We start from the raw sequence: 20187 nt of genomic DNA, 5'->3' as shown, positions 1-20187 counted from the left end.
ATCGAACACCCAAAAATGAATTGAGAAGGAAACTTTTGGACTCACCCTACCAATCAGAGACATTTGAGTGTCCAATTAATTAAATCTCGACAGACATTTAGAGAACAACTTTGAATGGCTGGCTCTCGCGTCACCCTCCGCAGACTAGTCTCACGGATGGATATAGTCTGGGTCTACGTTGATGCCCTGATTCCTCAAAATATTTCGAGGCCACGAGAGTCGTCCGTAGACCAAATCACTTCGGCACAATGGAAATTTGGGATTTCAACGGAGCATCCATCATGTAATTGTGTTTATATAATCAAATCATCTCTACCGGTGTGGACCATCCGTCTGGGAGCAGTGGAATACGTGTCCCTCGCGGTCACTTTAGCCGTTGAAAGGTAGTCGCATGCTTTTTGGATTCTTCCTTCTTTATTTAGTCCTTTATCGATCTCAGTCTCACACATGCAGATGCTCGTCCAGTAGCCTTTCCTTTTTCTTTTCTCCTCTCCTTTCGTGGTTCGTGTTTGCCAAATTTCCCCAGCAGAGACACGAAAGGAATCTCGTCATTTTACAGCGGGGGCCGGGCAGACCATCCATCCAGCCAGATCTGTGGCAGGAACCACTATTTTTGTTTTCCTGACAAGCATGTCGAACGAGATGAGATCTCATCTCGACGTGTACGTTTCGCCCATGCCTGCCTCTGACAGATTTTCCTGTTTCTTCTCGGCTGCCACAGCGAAAGTAGTGAAAATTGACAAATCTGGCTTTTTTAATACTTTAGCAAAAAATGAACCTGATCCAATTTTTTTTAAATAAAATAACTCGCATTTGCACGACGCCTGAGGCTGGGGCGTCGTGCTTTATAGCATGTCGCCCCGAGCCAGGGCCATGGCACCGCAGCTCAAAGCATCATTTTGTGATTTTTTTGGATCGGTATCATTTTGTGCTAAAGTTTTTAAAAAGGGTCACTTTTGTCCACTATCACACGAAATGTATCTACTAACCTAAGAAGTGAAGCAACTCAGCCTAGCTCAGATGATTGGATTTTTTATGCTGGAACCAGCCCATCAGGGTTCAAATCTAGACGGTGCTCGTATTTCTCTAGATTAATTTCAGGATTTTCAACGATATTTGTTCAATGAAAAAAGACGTTCCCGCTGACTATGAAGACACATGTGATGACTTCATCAATCTCAAAATGTGATGTCGGCTCAGTATTTTAGAGGTGCTCATGAGATAAGGTGTGTTTGAATGTGATGTCGGCTCAGTATTTCAGAGGTGCTCATGAGATAAGGTGTGTTTGCGTGTGTTCACAGAGACGAATGTATGCGCGTTTATATGAGCAACTTGCATCTGTACTGTGCTAAAAATATTTTAGAGAGAAAGCAAATGGTTAACACCATTGAAGGGGGCACCTTCTAATCTGCATCGAAATCCATAAATTTTTCTTAGGATATGTACCAAAGCAAAGTCCAACAAATGGTTCTTTGCAGTGGACTAGCCCATTAGAATTCAAGTCCTAGATAGTGCTGATGGCCCATTAGAATTCAAGTCCTAGATTAGTGCTGGTGGTCGTATTTTTTGTATTTATTTTATTTTTATTTTTCTGACAATGGTCGTTCATTGGGAGAAGACGTTTGTAACAGTTTCATCAATTTTAAAATGTTGTGTTAGCTCATTGTATTGGGCTAAAACAATATCTAAAGAAGATAAAAAGAGAACACAGTAATACAAGTGAGAAGTCGAAGCCGATTATCATGCGTATACGTGGGACCATTTCTATGAAGTTTTGGCCCATCCATGCTCGTGTCGTGCAGCATGGAAGGCATCGGAACAAAAATGTCATCATTTTCCTCCGAAAGGGCTATCACTCACATGAGAGCACAGCCACCCCGGGCAATCAATGCCGCATCACCGTGCACATGCACGTCCGCATGTGCATCTCATCATCACAAAACAAGAGAAGAGAAAAGAAAAAAAAATCCATCCACCAATTGATAGCTACACCACACCACGTACTCGATCGAACCCCCAAAAAAGAACGATGCATGTGAAGCGAGACCTAGGGCGGCCCATCCATGAGGAGCTACTAGCTAGTCTTGGTCCTGAGCGCGCACTCCTCCGGCACGGCCGGGAACCTCTTGCGGTCGTCGCAGTAGTCGTATATCACGAGGTTCCTGGCCACCCAGCCCGAGTCCCGGCGCTGGCCGTCGTCGAGCGCCCACGCCGGCGGCTGGTCCCACCAGCTGTTCCCCGTGGCGGCCGCGCACGCCGGCGGGGCCGGGCCGGTGGCCCAGGCGCAGGCGTCGGCGGTGAAGTCGCTGTAGGAGGAGACGAAGGGCCCCTTGGTCCAGTCCGTCTTCTCCAGCCCCCCGCGCGTGGCCCAGTCGTCGGCGTTCCAGATGCTGGAGAAGACGTACATGGGCTTCATGATCGGGAAGAACCTGTTGGGCTTGTCCGAGTTGCGGTACTCCCTGATCGGCACCTTGTCCACGAAAAACCTGCAAACGTACGTACGTGAGCACATACAATATCAGCATCAAAGACAACTTGGCAAGTGCAATCGGATCTCGATCGCAGTATTGGCTGTATAGTACTGTATAATAATAGTACAGCGCTCGGCTATTGAGCAACCACGGAGGAAACCATGTGCGCCCACACCACTGTGTACTACTATTGTCTATATACATTGCCGCAGTTTGCAGTGCAGGATCGAGCAGAAAGTTTCTCTCTCAGCAGTACTCCGAGGCAGCCGAGAGAAGGGAGGGAGGAAAGATTGGGCGGCATGGGTTGAGCGAGGCGGTACAATGCAGGAACAGTGCACGGCGGCGCGCATTGTTTGGTCCAAACAGGGTGCGTGCACGTAGCAACAAGAGCACGGCAACGCGGCCTAGTTTTGCTACTCTGCGGCCGGGAAGGGTCGGGTCCAGTGGGTATCTATCGGAGTGACCCGAATGCAGGGGTGAGTGGGTGGATCCATTCAATTCAACTGCCCCCGCAGCTACTAAATCCGGCAACCCCACCCCCCCACCCCAGATTACACACACTACACTTCTGGCGCAATCGGAGTTGAAAGCTTAATTAATGGCATGGCAGCAAAGGGACTTACACGATCTGCTTGGGGTTCCAGAGGATGGAGTAGCTGTGGAACTCGGCGGTGGGGTCGAACCACAGCGAGTGCCGCATCTCCCGCCCGCCTACGCCGCTGCGGTACACGTTCGTCTGGATGATGTACGGCTCGCCGGTGCGGTTGCCCAGGAACTCGAAGTCCAGCTCGTCGCGCTCCGGCGCCGCGTCCAGGTCCGAGCACATCTGATGATGATGATCAAACGCACGCAAACGATTCGCGTCAGTTAGTTACCAGTTTTGTTCGATTAATGGGTCGGCGCTGCTGCCGGGCTGGGAATGGGATGCCGGATAGTAGTAGTACGTACGTAGTAGGCGGTGACGACGCCGGCGGAGTCGTTCCCGACGAGCTTGAGCTTCATGCTGAACCACCCGAACAGGTACTTCTGCTTCGTCTGGAACCCAACGCCTGCAAGGACCAATCAATCGGAGAGAAGCTTGGATAAGAGATGACGATCCTTTGCTAATGCATGCGATGCGTGCGCCAATCAATGGGGAATGGGGATGGCGGCGACGTTTACCCGTCTTGTTGTCGAGGGAGAGGTACCAGGTCTGGCCGTCGGGGGAGGTCTTGACGTGGTCCTCGGCGCCGGTGATGTCGAAGTTGTCCCCGAACGACGGGGTCGCCGCCGCAGCAGCACCCTGGAACTGGAAGCAGCCGCAGCAAGAAGCTGCAACGGCGGCGCACGCCAGGAGAGCGCCGACGCACGGACGCCCCATCGCTCCCGCCTCCACGAGACAATCCACGAGAAGATTGTATCGCCGACGATGAGTGGGGAACGGGAAACGGCAAAGCCACAAACAGGCAGAGCAGTGGGCTGTGGAGGAGCGTGCTAATGCTTTGGTCCGGGGCAAAGCACAAGGCACAGGACACAGCTTTCTTATAGACTAGAGGGTGCTTTCATAGTTTAAGCTGCTGTTTGTTTTAAAGCAAAGCAGAAGCTGCATTTGTTTTCTGCGCTTTGGTTGAGTCCTTGGGTTGAAATCGCACCGTTGCGTTGCGGCCGCCTCGGATGATTTTTTTACTGCACTTGTTTATTTATCACACTGGCTTTCTGCGTTTACCGCAGGGCAGTAGTAGGAGTAGTGTACTTATTACGTATAATACTACTCCAGGGCACGGCACTGGTTGCCACAGACGACGAGCTTCAGATCTAGCACTAGTATCCAGCTGCAGCTCGTGGCTGTCACATGAAGATATCATGTTCATCTGGCCAGCGGATTAATTGCGGCTGTGTGAGGTCTTGAGAGTTGTGCTCTGCCACCGTCGTGCCGAGTGATGGGGCCGCCCATAAAAACGGACGAAGATTTGCAGTGATAACCGGGTGCACACAGACACAGTGTGCTGCGCAGACTTGCAGCGGGACCTCTGAAAACGGTACGGTGATCAAACGATCGACAGGAAGTCTTAACACGCTGCAAGCCCTCTGTGAGTGAGGTTCATCAACCAATGTTTGAGACCTGACAGAAGCATGTGTGTCTCATGTTGTAACAGTGAGGTCTATAACTTTGGGGTGCATCTCGTCAAATTTTGGTGATGGGAATCTTATCAAGATTTGACGAGCGGCGTCAGGCGATTGAAAACTCAACCGGGATCCCTGGGATGTGGTGAGACGGGGCCGAGACCAACGGAAAGACGGGGTCGGCAGCGCAACTGTAACCCGGGGTTTCAGGCTCCTGTCCACGGTAAAGTTCGCGATGGACAACTTTTGACTCCATGCACAGGACAAGCCGGTGTCAATTTTAACCTCGGAACAGATCAATTCACAGAATGAACTGGGCGTGAAACTATTTCACTTCCCTGACCCTTTTGTGCAGCGTCCGCCACGCCGGCGCCACACCCTACTATGCAACGCCTAGCGCGGGGGCGTTGCACTCCTGTCCATCGTGGCAGTCTCTGGGGCCACACCCAGCAGTGCAGCGCCTCCGAGCTAGGCGCCACACATGAAATGTGCAGCGCCTAGAGCTAGGCGCCACACATTTAAAGTGTAGCGCCTAGCGCTTAGGCGTTGCACTGTGCCTTATCCAGCCACTTGGCTGGCCCCCCCTCCCCCACCCCCACACCACACACTCTCCCACTCTCTCCCCGAGCTTTGCCCCCTCTCTCCCCCTCTCAAATCCTCTCCCACATCTTGCAAATTTGAAGAATTTGTCCATGGATTTCGAAGTCAAACCCTCCCTCAAGGTAATATTCTCCGATCCCCTTGTTTTGATCCAAGTAATGTTCTTCCATTGCTCATTTGTTGCTAGTTTGGGGAAACCCTAGTTTTGTTTGGATCTAGAGATTTGCATGGAGATGTGAGATGTTTGTTTGCCAATTTCCTATGATTAGGCTTTGTTAGTATGCTAGGGTTATTCTTATGGGTGTTCTTATGTTGGTGCTAGGGTTAGGTTTAGGGCTAGGGTTATGGTTATGGTTAGGTTGTTGTTTGATATATATATATTAGGGTTTGTATTCCGTGTTAATCCTTGGATAAGTACTCATGGAAGCAATGTTACCTTGTGTTCTTTGAATGCTTATAGGGATGGGAAGAACATGTGTGTTTGTTCATCATGGGGACAAAGACGCCTTTTTGAAAGGCAATATAGAACCGGACCCGGATGAGTTTGACATGGTGTTTGATAGTAGTCCTAACTATGCGGAGCTCTTGCAACAAGTGAGGAAAGATTTAAATTGGATGGACTCTAGTGATATCGTTGAGTTGGAGGGAAGGCATAATGTTGGTTTTGAAATGCACATCCGTTGGAAGACAATGCGTGTCAACTCGGAGCAACGTTGGGTTGCATACAAGGAGACGGTGGCCGAATCACTAGACAAGGCTCTTAAGTTATTTGCAACGAAGAAGGTTGATTCAAGTTTGCATTTGGACTTGAACCGGAACCCCTCCCCTTTGGTTGCTAGTAGCCCCCACCCTTGAAGCGAGATGAAATTGTTGAACCTCTTTTGACCCAAGAAGTGAGGCCAACATTGAGCCCGTTTACAAACAACCAAGATGAAACTTTGGAAGAGGACAATGATGAGTATGCGGACGATGACAATGAAGTTGATCTTCATGACAACAATGTGGGTGATCTCGACAAATATCATTTGCAAGAGACAATGGACCATTCCATTCCTTTTTCCCGTGCATATGCATCGGACTCGGATGACGATGGTCCCGATGAACAAGTTGATGCGGAGGGGTTCACGGCGAAGGAGGCCGAAGCTTTCGAGAAGGTATTCGGTCGGGATCATCGGACTACATTGTTCAAGGATGTTAGTCTCGCGGATGAAGCCGTGGTAGATGGTGGCCAATGTGTACCTCTTGGGGTTAGGCCAAGCTCTCACCGTGATTTGGGAGACGACAAGAACCGGATTGCTAAAGGTTCTAAGTTCGACACCTTGTTGGAATTGAAGATGTGGCTCGACAACTACTCGGTTACGCATTATCGTCCACACAAGGTGGTGAACTCGGACGTCAATGTTCGCTACACGGTTGCATGTGCATGTGAAGATGAAATATGTCCGTGGATTGTGCGTGCAAGACCATGAAAAGGAGGTCCAACTTGACATGTAGTGAGTTGTGTGCCAACTCACATGTGCCAAGGCAAAAGGGTGGATGGCAAGATTGTGTCCCAAGACCACAAACAACTCACGTCCGAGTTCATCGCTTACAGGCTCTCCAACTCAATATCCAAACTTCCAACAATGAGCGTCCAATATGTCATTGACCTTGTGAAAGCCATCTTTCATTACAAGGTGAAGTACGGAAAGGCATGGAAGGCGAAGCAAGCCGCATTTAAGATGTTATATGGTACTTGGGAGGAAGCATACAACCGAATCCCTAGGTTGTTGTTAGCCATGGCCGCGACAAACCCGGGCATGGTTCATGTGGTCGAGCCTCATGGGCACCAAACAACGGTTCATGAAGGAAGGAAAGTCCGAATATTTGGCCGTCCTTTTTGGGCATTCGAGCAATGTGTGAGGGCTTTCGAACATTGTAGGCCGGTCATCGCAATTGATGGCACGTTCTTGACCGGACAATACAAGGGCACCTTGTTGGTTGCGATAGCAAGTGATGCCAATAACCGGGTGTTGCCATTGGCATTTGCTTTGGTTGAGGTGGAAAACAATGACAACTGGGAGTGGTTTCTGTATCTTTTGAGGACGAAGGTGTTACCCGCTCAAAGGGAAATTTGTGTCATATCGGATTGGCATCCAGGAATTCTTAACGCGGTGGAGATTGACATTCCCGGGCATGCTCCGTTGCACCATCGATGGTGCATGAGGCACTTTTGTTCGAACTTCTATAGGGCATGTGGCCTTAAGGAGTTGGCCGATGATCTTCAAGATTGTTGTCTCGCTTTCTCCGATAAGCGCTTCACCACTTTGTACAACAAATTGCTCGCACACAAAAAACTTGATCCCGGGGGTCAAGACTTTCTCAATAGGCACATTCAATACCGGAACAAGTGGGCACGTGCTTTTGATGAAGATGGCCGGAGATACGGTCAAATGACAAGCAATATGGCCGAATGCTTCAATAGGGTGCTCAAAGGTGCACGTGGATTACCCGTGACGGCAATAGTTCAATACACATTTGACAAGATGAATGCGTACTTTGTAAAGTACTCGATGGAAACAGATGCACAGATAGCGGGTGAGAACCCGCACAAGTACAAGTACAAGTTCCCACCCAAAGTTGATGAATGGTTGGTATTTCAATCACGGAAGGCGGACTCAGAAGAAGCTATATTATATGACAACGAAGAGTGGAAGTACGAAGTGAAAGAGCCAGGAGAAACCACAAACGATGGCCGGCAACATGGAGGTCGGGCTTTCAAGGTGTCGTTAACACAATGTGATTGCACTTGCGGGAGGCCATTGTTGCTTCATCTCCCATGCTCACACTTGTATACCGCCGGTCGCGTTAGGAATGTGGACATCAATCACCCACGCACCATGAGGGAGTCGGAGTTCTCAATCATGACGGTCAAGAAAACATGGGCTCCCCGCTTTCACCCGTACTTTGACCAATCACAATGGCCGGAGTATCATGGAGTTCAACTATGGCCGGATCCGGAGTTGAAGGTTGTTAAACGGGGTAGACGTAAGACAAAACGTCTTAGAGGCGACATGGACGGATGGGGCCATGGTGGCCGCTGCGAAGCGGGCAACGACCAATTCCAAGAGCCTCGTGAGAGCTCCCGTTGTGGGGAGTGCAAAGGTCATGGCCACAACAAAAGAAAATGTATGAAACCAAGGAAAAGGTCCAAGAAAAATGATGCAAGCACAAGCCAACAAGGAGCTACACAAGGGAGCCAACCAAGTGGTAGCCAACAAGTGCCAAGCCAACCAAGAGGTAGCCAACAAGTGCGAAGGCAACCACGTGGTACCCAACAAGTGCCAAGGCAACCAAGTGGTAGCCAACCAAGTGGTAGCCAACAAGTGCCAAGCCAACCAAGTGGTAGCCAACCTAGTGGTAGCCAACAAGTGCCAAGGCAACCAAGTGGTAGCCAACAAGTGCCAAGCCAACCAAGTGTTAGCCAAAGAGGATCTAGGCAACAAAGAGGTCGGCAACTAGGACTTACAAGAGGCCGTGGTGGTGGTAGAGCTCGTGGTGGTGGTCTTGGCCGTGGTGGTGGTAGAGCTCGTGATGGTGGTAATGGCCGTGGTGATGGTCTAGGCCTTGGTGATGGTCTTGGCCTTGGTGGTGGACTTGGCCGTGGTGATGGACAAGGGCAAGTTCGTTATAGAGGAATGTTTGGATACCTCGATGGACCATTTCCGTATGTTCCTCACTAACTATAATGTATCATATGTTCTTGTTTTTCATATGTTCTTCTTTTTCATATGTGCTTCCATTTGTTCTTATTGTCCTTACTAACCATTATCTTTCACTCATTGTAGGTATGTCGGCTTCCCAACCCAACAAACCAACGATGAAGGAGGATGGCGAAGATGAGATGGCGGGATGGTGGGAGAAGGCTACGAAGAAGCTTAGAGAGGAGGATGCAGCCAAGCTAAAGAAGAAGAAGGAAGAGGAGCTTGAGAAGGAGAGGAAGGAAAAAGAGAGAGCGTCAAATGCGATGCGCGCTAGGGAGCAAGCGTTGGTCAGGAAATGTGAGGAGGCACATAAGAAGCGTCTAAATGATTTTCAAGAAAGAACCATGAAGCTTTGGGCAATTGCAGCTGAAAAAGAAGAGAGGGAGACTAAGATATTCATGGAGAGGGTGGTTAAGGAGGCTCACCTCATAAGAAAAAGGGAGGAGGAAGAGGAAGAAGAAGAAGGAAAGGGGCCTTGCTCTACGCAATAGAGCTATGTCATCCTCTTCGATTTGGTTGTGAACTACTATGTCTCCTCCTCGATTTGGTTGTAAGAACTACTATGTGTCGTGAACTACTATGTCTCCTCCTTGATTTGGTTGTAAGAACTACTATGTGCCGTGAAGTACTATGTGTTATGAACTACTATGTGTCGTGAAGTACTTTGTGCATATGTTGTCTTCACAGTTGTTTGCTTGCTATGTATCAATCCTACTTCACATCATCGTACTATGTCTGCATATGCCAAAAAATTCACTAAGTCCAAGTGCAACACCTAGCTCGCATATGATCCAAAGCATTCTTCTCAAAACGAGTATAATTTCAGTACAAATAAACTAAACTAGGCCTACTTCATACAAATAACTTTTCCATAGAAATAACATGTCAATCTATGTATCCAAACTATATAAATAACATGTCAACCTATGTATCCAAACCACATTCTAATCTAACAAGGGTTCCCCAAATCTAATACATGCAAGATTCAAACAAAAGTTCCCCAAATCTAATACATGCAAGATTCAAGCAAGGGTTCCCCAAATCTCTGAAATAGCATACATTCTATGGATAGAAAGAAGGGGATCGGAGAAAAGTACCTTCTAGGATGGATTGGTGAAGGAATCCACGGGCCAAATCGTCAGATCTGAAGATTTTTGAAGAGGGGATTGAGAGGGGGAGAGGAGCCAGCCGCCGCAACGATGCTTCTGTAACTGCTGAAGAATGGGGTGGGTGGGGGAGGCCTAGCGCGCGGCGGCTGCATCTAAGTCAATGTGCAACACCCGAGGGCTAGGCGCTGCACATTACACGTGTGGCGCCTAGCTCGGAGGCGCTGCACTGCGGGGTGCAGGCCCAGGGGCTGCCACGGTGGACAGAGGTGCAACGCCCCGAGCTAGGCGCTGCACCATAGTGCGTGGTGCCGGCGTGGCGGGCGCTACACAAAAGGGTCAGGGGAGTGAAATAGTTTCACACCCAGTTCATTCTGTGAATTGATTTCGTCCCGAGGTCAAAATTGTCAAATTTGCCCGTTGCCGATACTAGTGTTGAATGTTCACTCAACCGTCCAACAACACTGGAGTTCGTTTTCTCAGGAAAATCATATCGACAAAGAAAAAGAGGCTAGCCAGGGCGGCGCTTCAGGTGCGGCGGCGGCAATTTTTAAGGAATGTTTTCACTATGCCTGTGATTTTGTCATGACTAGATTCAAACATTGTAATAGAGAGGCAAATAAAGCAGCTCACGAACTAGCTAGATTAGCTAAATTTTCTTTGACTTCAGACTGGTTTGAGGAGCCTCTAAGTGAAATTGTAATGATACTCATAGACGATGTAATGGTTATCTCTAATGAATAAAGTTTCGTTTTGTTTCAGAAAAAAGAGGACGGCGCCTCAGGTCTTTCTGCAAACGGGCGACTAAAGCGCACCCCCAATGCTGCTAGCTAGGCCGGCCCATGTATTGTCTATTTTTTCGTTAAAACGTTCAAAAAAGTGCGCAACCGGAGTTCAAACTAGTGACCACTCCCATCAGTGCCAACGACACTCACCACTACACCATCGAACACTAGTGGTTTCTAACTTGTAAATTTCTCTTACATTTTCAAAGTGAACTTCTCCCTCTGGCATCGGAATGAAAGTAGCAATCCCTAGATTATCATTCTCATCGTGGAAGTGGCCACTAATCACACACACACATGCGTAGGTCTTCCTTCTACCTGCATTGCTTGACAACCAGGAGGGATGAAAGAAGTCAGATCGAAGGGGAACGTTGCCATCTCCTCTGACGAGGAGCGTCTCTATAGAAGTTGCTGTAGAGGAAATCTTCTCTGAGGAGACTGTAGCAGGATTTGGAAGAATAGAGGGGGGGTAGAGGTTTTGGTAGGTACAAAGATTAACGGAGAAGCCGAAGAGGCCACCCTTAACCCCCCTCCCACTTGCTTGCTTACGTCAGCCACACCATCTGCAACGTTCTTTTCAGTATCTCCCGCAATCTGGGCCTTTGATTTCCAAACGGCATTGTCTCAGGGTGACCGCCCCTGATTTTTGCTGTTGTTCCTTCCTAGGATTGGAGAATTGACCCGAGGACTGAGAGGACCAACAATTGCTAGCAACATGGGCCCATCCACCACATTTCTTGCATCTTATTTTATTGCCACAATTGGGCCTTATGTGCCCCGTCATCAGGCAGCGTACACATAATAGGCCTTTCTTGGCATTAAGGTGTTGGGAAACGTAGTAGAAAACAAAAATATTCACACCTACGATCATCCAAGATCAATATGAAGATGCATGATGAGTTGGGATCACGACCGTTACCGTCACTGAGTTGCAGCGGAAGAAAAACGTTTCGGTGTAGATCGTACTTGGATTCCTTCGAATCGTAGATGAACGATCCCTCGTATCGTCCACAGACTGTCCCTCGAACCGAAGACCGTAAGCACGACCTCTCTACTTGGTTGCAAGTATGCAACCTTCACGATCCGGCAGCGCTTTGCCGTCCAGAGCTAATCGTCGCCGGAGAATTAGAGGGGGGAGATTAGAATCACACATCTTCCAATTATGAGGACAAAAGGATTAGCCAAGCTATAATTAGTCAATTATGACCAACTAGAACATGAACTGGAAGAAATAGAGGAGGCTCCAAAAACTATGTATTCAATTGGGCACCAAACCTTCACTATATCTCTACTCCTAATGGAGCAGTTGGTAGCCTGGTACTCTGGTTTTATTTTCGTCCGGTTTTATTTTCTTCCACCTCCCACCACCCCTCCCACTAATTTTTCTCCTTCTCATTAAAAAACCAAATCTCATTATAGGGAGATCTTGTTTCGTGCTTGCTTTGGCAGTGTTAATTCATTTTTATCATGTAAATAGTACGTAATTAAGAATTTAGAAATCGCACCATATATGTAAGATCAGCCTCCTAAAATATAGACATAATATTTTTCTCGGTAACCTTCCAAAAAAAATGAGATATTTCTTAATAGGAAATCATTAATACCGCGCACTATGCCATTTACTATTATCATTATCTCTACTATTAATTGACAATCACAAGTTTCCTAATATAACAATAATTTTTTTCTTATGGGCGCACGCATCCGCGCGCGCCTGCGGAGGGGCGCCGTGCGACACCATGGAGGAACGCCGTAGCCGGGCCTGATGCCGGGGCAATACTGAAGAATGTCAGGGCGTGCATCACGGCGTCGAGGATGGCCATGGTGGAAGGCATGTCGTCAGACCGCCACATACATGCGTTCGTGGACGCCGTCATATTATATTTCCTATCAGTCATACACAGAGCCAGACAGGCTACGTTCTCAAATCAAGTGTGACCATTCAAATGTTAAGAAATCTCTACCACCTAAAAAAACGTAAGGTTCCCTCTCCCCTCTTACGTTCCCTTTTCTTCGTCCGACCTCTCGTACGACCGCCTCTCCCCTACATCGATTTTATTTTCTCCCTCCATCGGCTTTCTCCGTGTCGGTTTTATCCTTGGTTTTCCATTCCTTTTTTCTAATTTTGGTATAAACAAATAATTCACGTATGATAACCAAATGCAATCAATTCATGTATGGTAATAAAAATATGATTTGATAACACAATAACTCGATGACGGTGATCAATTTCCTTCCTTCTTTCAATCAATTACTTCCTTCTATCTCCTTCTTTCAATCAGTTCCTTTCTTCTATCACCATGGTTTACCTGGTGCCAACATGCTTCTGCGCCACTCATGCACAGTCATGACTCATGAGTATCAACATTCGCTGTAGCAAAACGAATATCAAAAGACTAAAAAATGGATTGCTTTGTGATTTCCATCTTATCCGCCATAGACACGCCAAATTTGTCGTTGGATGGGATGTTTCCGCTTAAAGTAAGAGTATACGCTACAGTAAAACAGAGTGATTTCTCTGGCGATTTTCTTGCTCCCGATATTTTTGCATGCGATAATGGTGCTAGCCAACCGGTAAACAAATCAGAAGGAAGCAATCACGTGTGTGTAGGGAAGATAACCACGGAGATTGCAGGGCAGTTAAGGCTGCATGTCACATGCAGGAAGAAATTCCTGAGTTCAGCGGGAGAGAAGGAAAGAAATCTCTAGGCTGCTCGCACTACCCCATTGATGGCCCTGCATATATCCCTTTCTTCTCTCTCTGGTCAATCCTTTGTGGGCACGTTCATCGGTCGTGGAAGAGAAGCTCTAGACACCGGCGAAACGACGGTAGCCGGGACGGGCTTACCGGTGTAAAGCACCTCAAGGTCCTCCTCCCGGTGATGCTGCGCCTCGGCCGACGTTGCCTCCGCGCTCCGCTTGCCATGCTCATCGCACCCGATGAGGTGAGCTCCTTGCATTCACGTATTAACAACCGGCGGATCAGCTTCTACATGCGCTATACAAACAACCATTACATTTTTTTGTTCAATTAAGCTTTACCCATGTCTATGTCGTTTCAGATGGATCTAGATGAGATAAAAGAAACTGCATGTGCTATTAATTTTACTTAAATGAAGGAATACATCATTTCCTTCCCTAGCAAAACCAAGTTGGTGAATATCCATAACACAACCTTGACACGTCGAAATTTGGAATATCTTTTAGAAGATGAGGTATGGGTGGAGAGCGAGGTCAACTAAGATATACTTCGATGGTCATACTTACACACATCAAGAATGTCTAATTTATTTGTTACCTTTTCTACTATAGTTCATAAATGTGTATATTTACTGTCTAAGGGTCCAGGATAAATTTTGTAGAGCGGGTGCACGTGTATTCTTAGAAAATACATATGATTATTTGGAATACTTAAGCGAGATAGTGAAATACCCATAAGCCTTGAGAGTCATCACCACATCGTTGAAAAGGTGCTTAAGTGTCTACAACATGACATGGTTAGACTAATTTTCTACCTATGGTCCTATCATTTATTATCAATTTGCTTACCTAGCCGGGGCAACGACTTATATATTTTGTGTCAGTTGTTCATTCCAATCAATATGAACCAAAAGGATTGGTATCTATTTGTTGTCAATATAAAACAACGCGAGATACACGTACTCTATTATTTTGGTTCTCGAGTGAGCCGAGGTGACCTACAACTTACGGTAAGATTTTACTATATCTGTACTTGGCATTCGTGCATTTAGTTTCAGTTTTCACCTATATTATCATACTCTTCTTTCTATTTAACACCTTCAGGGGCTTGAGGCGCATCTAAAGATTGCTTCTAAGATGAATGAGTTTAACCTAGGTGCTTGGCCAGATATTGACGTACCTAGATGGACAAGAAAGGAGTATATTCAAGATCAAATTCAATCTGATGGGTATGTTTCAAATCATCACATGAGAAAAATGCGAAACGAGAGCAGCAGAAACAATTATCGATTATTATTCAACAATTCCTTATGTTTCCTTATTAATGTGCCCAATATTTTAACCAATAGATCATCTTACGAGTTGTTCATGCTACAATTCCCGAGAGCAAGTCAACTTTCAAAATAACAATATCTGATTCATTTATTTATATTATTTTCACTATATCGTTGATGCTATGGTTTACTTGATAGGAAAGAATTGATCCGGAGCTCCAAGCCCTACCTACTAAGTAAAAGTCTTAGACAACTACAAGACTTAATAAAGAATACACAGGCTATTGATGTCGACAGTTTTAACATTTCTGTTCGAGTAAATGCTACAGACAAATTCAATGGGCTAAAGACACTCCATATCACTATATGGATCTCAGATTTTCTGTAAGTTACTAAGATCTCATAACATTTATTTTATAAGGCGACGAGCACATATCATTGCAACCATAAACGCATAGAATGTTAATAATCCTCCATTTCCCTCTCAGATGATACTAAGTGAATCGACACAAGATCCAAAACTCCATTTACCATTTGATTCCCAACGCTACATCATTGCAAAACTATTTCGTTGTTGGCCTGATATATGCTTTGACGTCTCAACATGCAAGTTGGTATTAATATTTCCCATCTCTGTGTGCGCTTTTCACCCCCGTATTTCTAAAGCCTGCCTCATACAAATTTTGTTGTCGTTTTGTACAACCGTTCACTTCAGCCTCTTCCTGTTCGACCTATTGGATAAAACAATCACTATACTCGACCCTCTTCCCCTACTGGATGCATGGAAAAAGAATCCTTCACAGAAGGACATATTTGAGATTCAATGTATTTCGTCCCATCTAAACATAGCTTTACAAGATGCAATACCCGACTGAAATGATGATGTTTTTAGATGGCGTCGCATCATACCACTTGGATTTCCAAAAAACCCAAACAAGTTCTAACCTTAACATTACAATTATCTGACCATCTTTTCATCTATCATATTGCTAAAAAGATTTACTTCTATGCAGCAATATGTTTGGGATTTTAGTTTTAAAGTTTATGCGCACGTGGCATGCTCATGAACATGGACTACCAGTTGTCCTGGTGAGTACTCTACATTCACCATTCATGTGTCCTTTTAGATGTGAGCCTTGCATGACAGCATAATGCACGTGTAGGGCGATTATGACCTATGGAAAGGTGTTGGTACACTTGTTGTCGTACAAGATAATGAATGCGTAGAAAACATACCACAAGTCGTGCGTGATCCGGTGAAGAGAATTGGGATAAATTTTTTTAGTCAGAGTATCATATGTGTTATTTTTATTACAACATTGTGAAACATCTTTGTTTACTCTGTATAAATACGTTATTACAGTTTTTGTTCTTTTAATTTAAATCTGATGAATGCTATCTTTTGCAATCTTACTGATGTCTACTACGCAACTGTCACATCCCTAGCTTCTCGTATTGCACTAGGCTAGCTTCAGGTGTGCATCATGTTTGAATTTTGCAGAAAATTGAAATGGGGATTGCATAAACCCTAGCATCAAAGGAATTCACTAGGCTCAACTAAAATATTCTCAGTGTTTCCAAATGGCTTTCAAAAATGTTCATCATTTCTGGAAAATGTTGGAAACAATAACCAGAGGTGCTGCACATTTTTCCATGACATATTTGGGCTCTGGATTAAATCATACTCTATTTGCATTTGGGCATTTAAATGCTATTAAATATTTTAAATGCTCAAATAATCATAAACTAAAATGTTTACTGTAGGATATATTCCCAACAGTGATCATGAGTAGTTTCATGATTTTTGGAAGTGTCTAAGTATTTTTAATAAAGCCCTAAAGACTACAGAATATTAGAAAACAGAAACAAATAAAAAAGGAGAGAGAAAGGAAACCTACCTGGGCCACTTACCTGGCCCAGCTCCTCCAGCTGGCCAGCCCACCTGGCAAGTGCCAGTCGTCTTCCACCTCGCGCCAATCGGACGCGGAGCGCGTGCCCGACGCGCGCGTGCCCGTAGCTCGCCACCTCCTGCTTGCCGCCGACCGCCTGGAGCTGGCTAAGGGCGCCACGCAACCCCTCTGGCCCTCTCTCACTCTCCCCGTGGCTCTCTCCCCTCTGCCCCCTTCCTCTCACCCGCGCCGAGCGCAGCCGTCGCCGCCGACGAGCACCACCGTAGCCACAGCCACCCCCTCGCCCCTCCGACGTGCCCATGAGCTCCGTGACGTCGTCCTCGTCACTTCTACCGAGCCAAGCAAGCCGGGAAGCACTGCAGTGACGCCATCATCATCATCTACACCGACGGGCGCCCGAGATCGCCGTCGTCAATCCGTCGCCTCCGACGCTTCCCCGAGCACGTTGACCTTCTCTACCGCATCTTTGTGAGCTCCTACACCTTCCCCCGTGCTCACCCCCTCTGTTCCCGCTCTCTAACCGCATCCCCGCCATGGCCGAGCACTCGCTGCCGCCGCCGCGAAGCTCGCCGCTGCTAGCTGCCCCGCCCGACCAACCCAAGCATGGAGTCGTGCTCCGGGTTTCTCCAGGAACCCGTAGCGCGCCTTAGGTCGCCCGCTCGTGCACCGTGGCCCTCGCACCCGTGCAAGCCGCAGCTGCGCCGCCGCGGAACTCGACGCCGTCGACGTTCCCGGCCACCCTAGCATCGCCTGAGGCCACCAACCTACGCGCCTCCTTGCTCCGGTTCGAACGCGCCCAGCCACGCGAGCTCTCATCGCCGGAGATGGCCAGACGAGGAGCGCCGCCGCGTCCTGATTAGCACCGGCGGCTAAACGCCGGCTAGGTGACGTGGCAGATTAGGTTAGCCACTAACCCCGTGGTTAGTTTAACCCAGTGTCACTGACACCGGGCCCCACGACGGGTCAAAGCTGAGTCAACGCGGGGTTAACCGGAGTTCAACACTGTCTCAATGACATGCGGGTCCCACCGTCAGGTTTGACCGTGGTTGACTGCTGACGTCGCTATGACACACTGCTGACGTCATAAATACATTTGCTGGGATTTTCTTATTTAGTAATAAATCTGAAAATTCCAGAAAATGTTTAAAACTTCAAAAACCCATAGAAATTCAACCGTAGCTCCAAATCAAATAATTTATATATGAAAAATTATCAGAAAAATCCAATCTATCCATTTATGCTACTTTCATGCATGAAAAACCAACTTATACCTGCTGTATAAGTGAAAACATTCAAATGGCATTTTAAATGCTCAAACTAGAGTTTGCATTTGAACCTTTGGTTCAAATGGACTCCCTTGCACTTGTTGCTAGCTGCATTAGGTCAATTCACAGCATATTGCCATGTCATGATCATGCATCATATTGTGCATTGCATTGATTGATTTCTTCTCTGTTGCCGGTATTTGTCCCCCCCGGTAGACGATGTTCCGGCGTTGTGATCGTTGACACTAATGAAGACTCAATGCTATCTTCAGAAGTGCCAGGCAAGCAAAACCCCCTTGCTCATTCCGATACAATCCCACTCTCTCGCTCCTGCTCTCTTTTACTGCATTAGGACAACAACGATTCATCTGTTACTTGCTGCGGTAGCTGAACCCCTTTATCCTCTGCATGACCTGTCATTGCCACAGTAAATAGATGAAACCCACTAGCATGAGTAGGAGTTGTTTGAGCCCTGATGTGCCTACTCATTCATGCTTGTTTGTCATGCCTGCTATTGCTTAGAGTTGTGTCAGGTCTGATTCATCGGGAATGAATTGGAATGTGGTGAACATGTCCTATTGTTGAGAGCTAAGTGTGTGAACACGATTTGGTAAAGGTAGCGGTGAGAGGCCATGTAGGAGTACATGGTGGGTTGTCTCATTGAAACCGTCCTCAGGAACTGAGTTCTGTGTTTGTGATCCATGAACAGTTACTACCACACATTGGGCTCCGGGCGCTCCAAGCTCTCTCGACTTATTAATCAACCTGATCTCTGTCCAGGAGTTGCAACTAGTTTCTGGTGTTTGTAGGTAGTGTTAGTAGTCTACCAAGTGGCACCCGGTACAGGTGGGCTTGGGACAGACTAGGCACACGTGGCCTGGTGTACCGAGTGGCACCCGGATGGTGGGCTCGGGAACCCTGCACACATCGTTTGGGGCCGTGAGCGACACCCCGGCCGGATCTCCTTGCGGATGGAACCCGAATAGGCGATAAACCTGGACTAGAGACTTGTGTTGTTAGTCAGGTCGTGGCCGACTCCCTCGCCAGGTTTCCGCTTGAAGGTTGCCGAGGTACACGACGTGTACATGGTGGTAAGTGGCGAGAGCGTGTGTGACGAAGTACACCCCTGCAGGGTTAATATGATCTATTCGAATAGCCGTGTCCGCGGAAAAGGACTTCTGGGTTGCCTATAACAGTTCATAGACAAGTGAAAGTGGATACTCTAAAATGCGCAAGATAAGCGTGAGTGCTGTGGATGGCGTTCTCGTAGGGAGACGGGAGCGGATCCATAGTGGTGTATTGATATGGTGAATATGTGGACTCGTGTGCGCCACCTCAAAAGAGTTACTTGCAGTCATAGTTTAGGATAGCCACCGAGTCAAAGCTGGCTTGCTGCAGTTAAACTCCACCACCCCCTTTGTTGATACCGATGCATATGTAGATAGTTCTGATGTAAGTCTTGCTGGGTACATTTGTACTCACGTTTGCTTATTTTATGTTTTGCAGAGAGACGTCAGTCTCGCTAGTAGTCCCGTGTGGACTTCGACGTTTAGCTTGTTACCTCAGCTACGATCTTGTGCCCTCGGCAGGATCTAGTAAATAGTCAGGCTTCTCAGCCATTTTCCATTTGTAGATGTCTGTACTCAGACATGTTAAGCTTCCGCATGTGCTTTGACTTGTATGCTCTGAATGTTGGGTCATGAGACCCATGTTTGTAATATCTGGCTCTTCAGAGCCTAATGAATAAATACTCTGAGTCGTAGAGCCTTGTTGTGATGCCATGTTGTATTTGCACATATCGAGCATATTGTGTGTATGATTGAAATGCTTGGTATGTGTGGGATCCGACAATCTAGTTGTCTATCCTTAGCAGCCTCTCTTATGGGGAAATGTAGTCTAGTGCCTCCTTGAGCCATAGTAGTCCGCTACAGCCCGGATCACCGGAGTCCTGCTAGCCCAGCACTACTGCTCTGGACACTTGACTGGCCGGCATGTGTTTCATATCGTTCCTGTGTCTGTCCCTTCGGGGGAAATGTCACGCGGAGACATCCGGAGTCCTGCCTAGCCTGCTACAGCCCGGGTTCCCGGAGTCCTGTTAGCCCAGTGCTACAGCCCGGATTCGCACGCTGCTGACCGACACGTTCGATGTTGATTCATGTATGCCTGTCCTCATACGTTAGTGCCGCTTTGGGTTCACGACTAGCCATGTCGGCCCGGGTTCTCTGTCATA

At 47.2% G+C, this 20187-nt stretch overlaps 1 protein-coding gene across 1 annotated transcript; it reads right to left on the bottom strand.

Moving 5' to 3' along the window:
* Positions 1-1737: 1737 nt before the first annotated feature.
* On the bottom strand, positions 1738-3988 carry LOC109747754 (probable xyloglucan endotransglucosylase/hydrolase protein 8). Its single transcript, XM_020306787.4, has 4 exons — positions 3633-3988; positions 3420-3520; positions 3095-3297; positions 1738-2486 (listed from the first exon to the last, which is right to left on the bottom strand). The coding sequence occupies exons 1-4, from the start codon at positions 3829-3831 to the stop codon at positions 2075-2077; spliced, it is 915 nt and encodes a 304-aa protein (XP_020162376.1). The 5' UTR covers positions 3832-3988; the 3' UTR covers positions 1738-2074.
* Positions 3989-20187: the final 16199 nt, after the last annotated feature.

This window comes from Aegilops tauschii, chromosome 2 (assembly GCF_002575655.3).
Source record: "Aegilops tauschii subsp. strangulata cultivar AL8/78 chromosome 2, Aet v6.0, whole genome shotgun sequence".
Classification (NCBI taxonomy): domain Eukaryota; kingdom Viridiplantae; phylum Streptophyta; class Magnoliopsida; order Poales; family Poaceae; genus Aegilops; species Aegilops tauschii.
This window is presented reverse-complemented; position numbering and strand designations above follow the sequence as displayed.

Coding starts and splice junctions, on each gene's coding strand:
- LOC109747754 (XM_020306787.4), bottom strand. CDS start 3,831: ATGGGGCGTCCGTGCGTCGGCGCTCTCCTGGCGTGCGCCGCCGTTGCA. Junction 3,521..3,632: donor CTCCCTCGACAACAAGACGG/GTAAACGTCGCC, acceptor TGGTCCTTGCAG/GCGTTGGGTTCCAGACGAAG. Junction 2,487..3,094: donor TGGAACCCCAAGCAGATCGT/GTAAGTCCCTTT, acceptor GTACGTTTGCAG/GTTTTTCGTGGACAAGGTGC.